Below are 5,645 nucleotides of genomic sequence, written 5' to 3' on the forward strand. Positions count from 1 at the left end.
GCAGTAGAGTTGGTGAAAGGTCTTGAAAGCAAATTTACAGGATCGGTGACTATATATGTCGATAGTCAGGTGACTCTGAAAGCTCTCATGTTATTGACCATACATTCTTTATTGCTCTTGGAACCTGGAGGCAGGAGATCCGATGCACTATGGCATGTGATCTCTCATCAAGAACTCAGAACTGTTTTACTCCTCTTACTCTTTATGTTAGGGATGAGAATCGGTGTGGAGCTTATCACGGGTTACTGTAGGGTTATATGTCTAACGTCAAAATGATATGCATTGATTACTGTAGATTATGTGAAGATGTAGAAAAGATAGAGACGGTAGAACATCCACGTTGTAGGTGTCCCGTGTTGTACACAAGAAATCACCGACTACTGGGTAAATACGAGACGTCTTCCTATCAGACATAGATCGCATTGTCCTTTTAAAATTTGCCAAGCTTGCCAAAAACTCATAGCTACTCAAATTACTTCTCTCTATATATTTCAAGCATAAAGCAGGATGAACACAATGGACCAAGTGAAGCGGTAAGTATACTATTATATGACTTGGCATCCTTAAACCTACTTAAGCATCACCGCGTAGTTAACAACGGCCATATGTCTGGTTCCGGGTGCTACGGGTTACTAACTTGCGGACCTAGTTCCTGCTTCTCACCTTGTCGCAGATAGATGTGGAATGTTCGAGTTAATGCACATTCAATCCATGTGATAAGCAATGCGGTATGTATCTATATGAGTTTAATAATCCAGAGGCTGGATTCTTGTTCTATGAAAATTTGAAATGAAAAATATTTCCTTTATAATTTTTTTCATTTGACAGTTTTCTCCTTTATAAAAGTTTTCATTTCACATTTTCATAGAAACAGAATTGAGCCCCTGATTTAATGACTAGGGGCCATTATTACATGTGTTCTTTTAGTCCCAATTTACATTAGGCGAGTTTACTTGCGGCAAGTGTCAGTTTGTAGGTGAGAGAGGGTGTTGAGAGGCAAAGGGTTACCATATGCCTCACCTCCCTCTCCTTCAAATTGACAATTGCCGCAGGTAAACTCGCCTAATGTAAATTGGGACTTACTATCTGATGGATTTGAAAACGCAAAATAAACCATTTTGGAGGCATTGAAATATATAATTTTTGCATTGAATAAATCTATAAATCTGTTCGGTAAATCCAAACTATAACAAAAAAATACTTATAATAATGGGGGTAGGACAGACAAAATGATTATGTCCATGAAAATTCATTCTGCTTTAACACTGATCAGTAAACTTTCGGAAGTTTGGTAGCGTGACTTTCTCATTATTAGTGTAAGTGCGGAATGCAGGTCTGATTGGAGGCGATTATGGTGGCATAGTGTAACCTAAAATAAATGTTAATGTAATGTAATTTGTCACACCTGATAACACGATGCTAATGTCTGGCAAACTGTGGCACCCTCTACTAACTTTTGAGGGATAAATTCATTCGCGAATGTGGAGGATCAATCAGTTCTGCCACCAAGTCCGGAGTGAGAATTCAAGTCCTTGATGATAAAGGTCTTCCAAAAACTATTAAATGTTAGACTGATAAACTATGATACACTATTTATAGCGAAAAGATCAAGAATCTATCTAATACTTTATCTCCGCTTCCGGAGCGATGCCTTCATGGTTCAAGGCTCTTGTTGACCTTGTATGCTTACCATCGGGGCCAAGATATTTGTTCGACTTATAAAATTCGCAATTTCTGAAGCTATGTATTTCAAAACGTCACAATTGTGCATTTTTAACGCAAATCAAACATGTATCATTTTTATTTCTTAAGCATTTTGTTGCATTTTCGAGCAACAATGCATGAGTGTGCAACTGAAATATTTTGACGAAGTCTAAAAACTATAAAGAATTTGACGATACGAATGTAAGACATGCTCATATACATATTTACGGACACAACCTGCGCAAGTGGCAGAACTTACTGGATAGAATGAAATACCTGAAATTATATACGATTCAACATATTTGAGTTGCTACAACAACAACAAATACTTCCATACCAATTTAATTCAAAGTAGGTATTAAATATTTTCAAGAGTTGCCACAGGGACATTAGGTATAAGATGCTTCATTTTCGGTTAATGTTGGGGGAACTTAGGAGGAGTCTCATATTCTGACTACGATGATGGCTCACTGTACGTTGGTTATGTAACCTAATCCCTATCGCTAAAGTCCATAAAATCAAGCATCATTGCGCAGATAGGAGGAAAACCAAGTCCTTATCGTGGTATAAGTAAACCATGGTCCTTATGAACCATATTTACATTAATTTGTTTTCTATTAACACCTGTTTGAGAAATGTAAAAATTTGGCTCATGGCTAAAAACAAAGACATCTTTTCCAAGTAATAAATTGACAGTTATGAAACTAAATTGATTTTTTTTTTTCTTCAAACAAAACGTTAAATAAGTACAAAAGAATTTATTTGGCGAAAAAGAACATAAAAACGTGTTTAGAAAATAACCGTTAAAAACAACAATTTAAAAAATTTGAAACAAAACCCGTAATTATCTATCGTCTGCTATTCTCTTTCCGTGGGACATCTCTGGAGTGAAGAGAAAGAAAGTGACACGTTAGAACAGTTAAAAACGAAGTCATTGTAAAATATGGAGTTGGAGCAGCAACAGCATCAGCTGGAGACGGAAAAATTAGTTGGAGAAATGTTGAACTTTTTAGAATGTGTGTAAATTGCAATTATAAAATTAGAAAAGTTAATGAAATTCATATTAATTTATTTTAAATTTGTAGCAAGCAGTGACGATGATGAAATGGAGTTGGTTGGTGGTCAACCTAACCAAGATGTTCCCATAATGGGGCAACCAGAAAGAGACATTAAACAGACAATAAAAATAGAGGAAAAACTAGAAACAACTAAAGACATGGGAGAATCGGAAACAAATATTAAACTACCGATTTGGAACACTAGAGAGATTGGTAATCCAGAAAAGCAACATTAATAAAAAAACATTGTTTATTTGTTGTTATTTTATTACAGTTACCAACCGAAAGAAGTCTCACTCCTTGTCATTGTCACCATTCCAAGAGAGCAGTGGTGTTAAACAACAATCCATCTGGCGTCCACATTTTCTCAACCATATGGAAAAAATCTCTTTTCCGACTGCAAGTGGAAATGACACCAAAACCACACAACATACACAACATGTTACTGATTGTAATAATAATACTATCCCCAACAAGATTCCAACCGACATTTGTAATGATGCTTATTCCCAAGAAATACGCAAAGCCGTATATGGAGAAATAAGCGATCATCCCGTACCGGGTTCGAAAGAATATTATGATGCTGCTCAAAACTATGCAATTTATGGAAAAGATTTTCTAGATTTTCCAAAAGATCTGTCGTCTTTAATGGGTAAAAAATTGCCGACTGGTAGGGATATGGGAACATATTCAACTACATCAGCATTGGGACAACAATTACCACCAGTTGCAGTGGGTAGTGGCTATAATTTAAATGAGAACAATACCACCACACAACTGGATGCTAATAATTTCGGGGTAAGTCAAACATTTTGAAACTAAAATTATGAATTGATTTACATGTGGAGTGTTTCTGTTAACCCTTATCGCATACTGGAAAGAGGTTTAGCTCAGGATTAAAATTGGTGGATAAAATTTTGATGAATACTATTTATTGGCCTTGGAGGCTTTAGTATTAAAAATTAATTGAATAAATAAATAAATCTATTGTAGGGCGTAGAACTTAAAGTATTGAAAATGGGCTATATAGGTTCACGTTTAGGCACAGCCTCCATATAACGGTACCCCTGATATCATGTATTTTGAAGTCTTTATCGAAGTTTTCCGTTCAAACTGGGTGTAATTTGGTTCCCAGAGACCATGAATTGGACGTCATTTGAAATTTAGGGTTTGAAATAGTAATAGGTCCACCTGTTGAAATATCCCCATACAACGGTACGGGCCTATTTCTGATATATTGAAGTTTTTAGCAACGTTTTTACGCCAAATTGGATGTAATTTGGCATTTAGGGTTAAAATTAGTTGCACCAAAAATTCCCGACATAGGTCCACAAATTTGATGTAGGCATTTCTGTCGGTTGAAGTAACGATAGGAGGAAGGGTAGCTTAAAAAATGGTCCCGCCTGAACTACAAATTTCAATTTATTGTTCGAAAAAAATATATTTCAAATAATACTTATCGCTCATTTACTCAAAGAGTGGCATAACTCAAAAATGCGTTTTCTGAGTTAGCAATCTTTATCTTGTGTCAAATTTTCATGCTGATATCTCTAAAACTCAACGAGTTGCAGCTCATTTACTACGAGCTTCGCATAATTCAACACAACAGTTTTTTGAGTTTATGAAGCACTAAAACAATTGAAATCATGCTTGATCTTTCCCAGAAAATTTAGTACTGATATCTGGCTAGCTGTTTGCAAAATATGGTCCAAGTAGTTATTTTAGTTTTTGTTCAATAATCTTTTTAAGTTAAGAATTCAAATTACAATCGCGAACTTAAAACGCGTTTTTTCTCGAAACTGGATTTTTTGAAATGTGCCACTCTTTGAGTAAATGAGCGATGTCTTCAATAAGCTCTTTATTTTTGCAATTATGTAATAACATTATCTTCCAATTTGCAGAAACCCCCACAAATCAACACGTCAATGGCCACCTATGGAATTTCGACAACAAATTCTCCGGTGGGTTCAACAACTTCTACATCAACGACTTTTTATCAAATGGGCAGCTCCATTACATCACAATTTCGTCCAGTAACTGGCAGCAACACTTCCCCAGCAACCCCTGCTGGAGCTACCGCTTATGGTATGTTCTTGGGCAACAAGATTACATATGTTCCAACTCCAACTTCTACAAGCTGTGCTCCAACTATGGTTTACAATCAACAAGCATCACATGCCTCTACTAATTTCATATCAAACAGCTTAGCAAATGCAGCATTAACCGCATCACCAGCAATACTTTATTCCAATCCCATGTTGACTTCAGCGGCACAACATTATTTGAATGCCTTCATAAAGGAAACACACATGTTAAATAATGCCAATAATACTGCTACTGCTGCTGGAAGTCCATCACAAATTTCCACATCAGCAATTTATGAACGTTTGGTCTATGCCCAAATGTTACAGCAGCAAATCTATCATCAAAGTCAACAACAGCAAGCTGTAATGGTTGGTGCCATGTTGCATAAGCAGAGAATTAATGCTGCTGCAGCTTTAGCTGCGGTCAATGCTGCTCGTCAGGGGACGGCGACAACAACAACTGGAGCAGCAGGAGCCACAAATATTGGCCAAGGTGGAACCCAATCAGGTACCAATTTAGGAGGACCTGTTGGAACGTCCACGAATATGAATACTTGTAGTCGTCAAGCTTCGGCTGCTGCTACTATTTTAACAAATCCATCAAATCAATCAGCTGTAAAAGCCAATATAAGTGATGATTCTTCTTGTGCTACCAAGGACTAATGGAGATGAATAGAATATCATGAATAATCTTAATTGTTTGTTTTTGTTATTAGTTTATTATAATTTGTTGTTTTGATTGAAATCTGTTAATCTTGAAATAAAATTAATGAACTAACGATGTTAAAACAAGTAAAAA

At 36.1% G+C, this 5,645-nt stretch overlaps 1 protein-coding gene across 1 annotated transcript; it reads left to right on the forward strand.

Moving 5' to 3' along the window:
- The first annotated feature begins 2,134 nt into the window (after positions 1-2,134).
- LOC141393148 (uncharacterized) lies at positions 2,135-5,645 on the forward strand. Its single transcript, XM_073966106.1, has 4 exons — positions 2,135-2,720; positions 2,790-2,975; positions 3,037-3,560; positions 4,664-5,645. Exons 1-4 carry the CDS (start codon positions 2,648-2,650, stop codon positions 5,507-5,509), a joined length of 1,629 nt encoding a protein of 542 aa, XP_073822207.1. The 5' UTR covers positions 2,135-2,647; the 3' UTR covers positions 5,510-5,645.

This window comes from Musca autumnalis, unplaced genomic scaffold (genome assembly GCF_047663935.1).
Source record: "Musca autumnalis isolate F117 unplaced genomic scaffold, ASM4766393v1 scaffold_2, whole genome shotgun sequence".
Lineage (NCBI taxonomy): Eukaryota > Metazoa > Arthropoda > Insecta > Diptera > Muscidae > Musca > Musca autumnalis.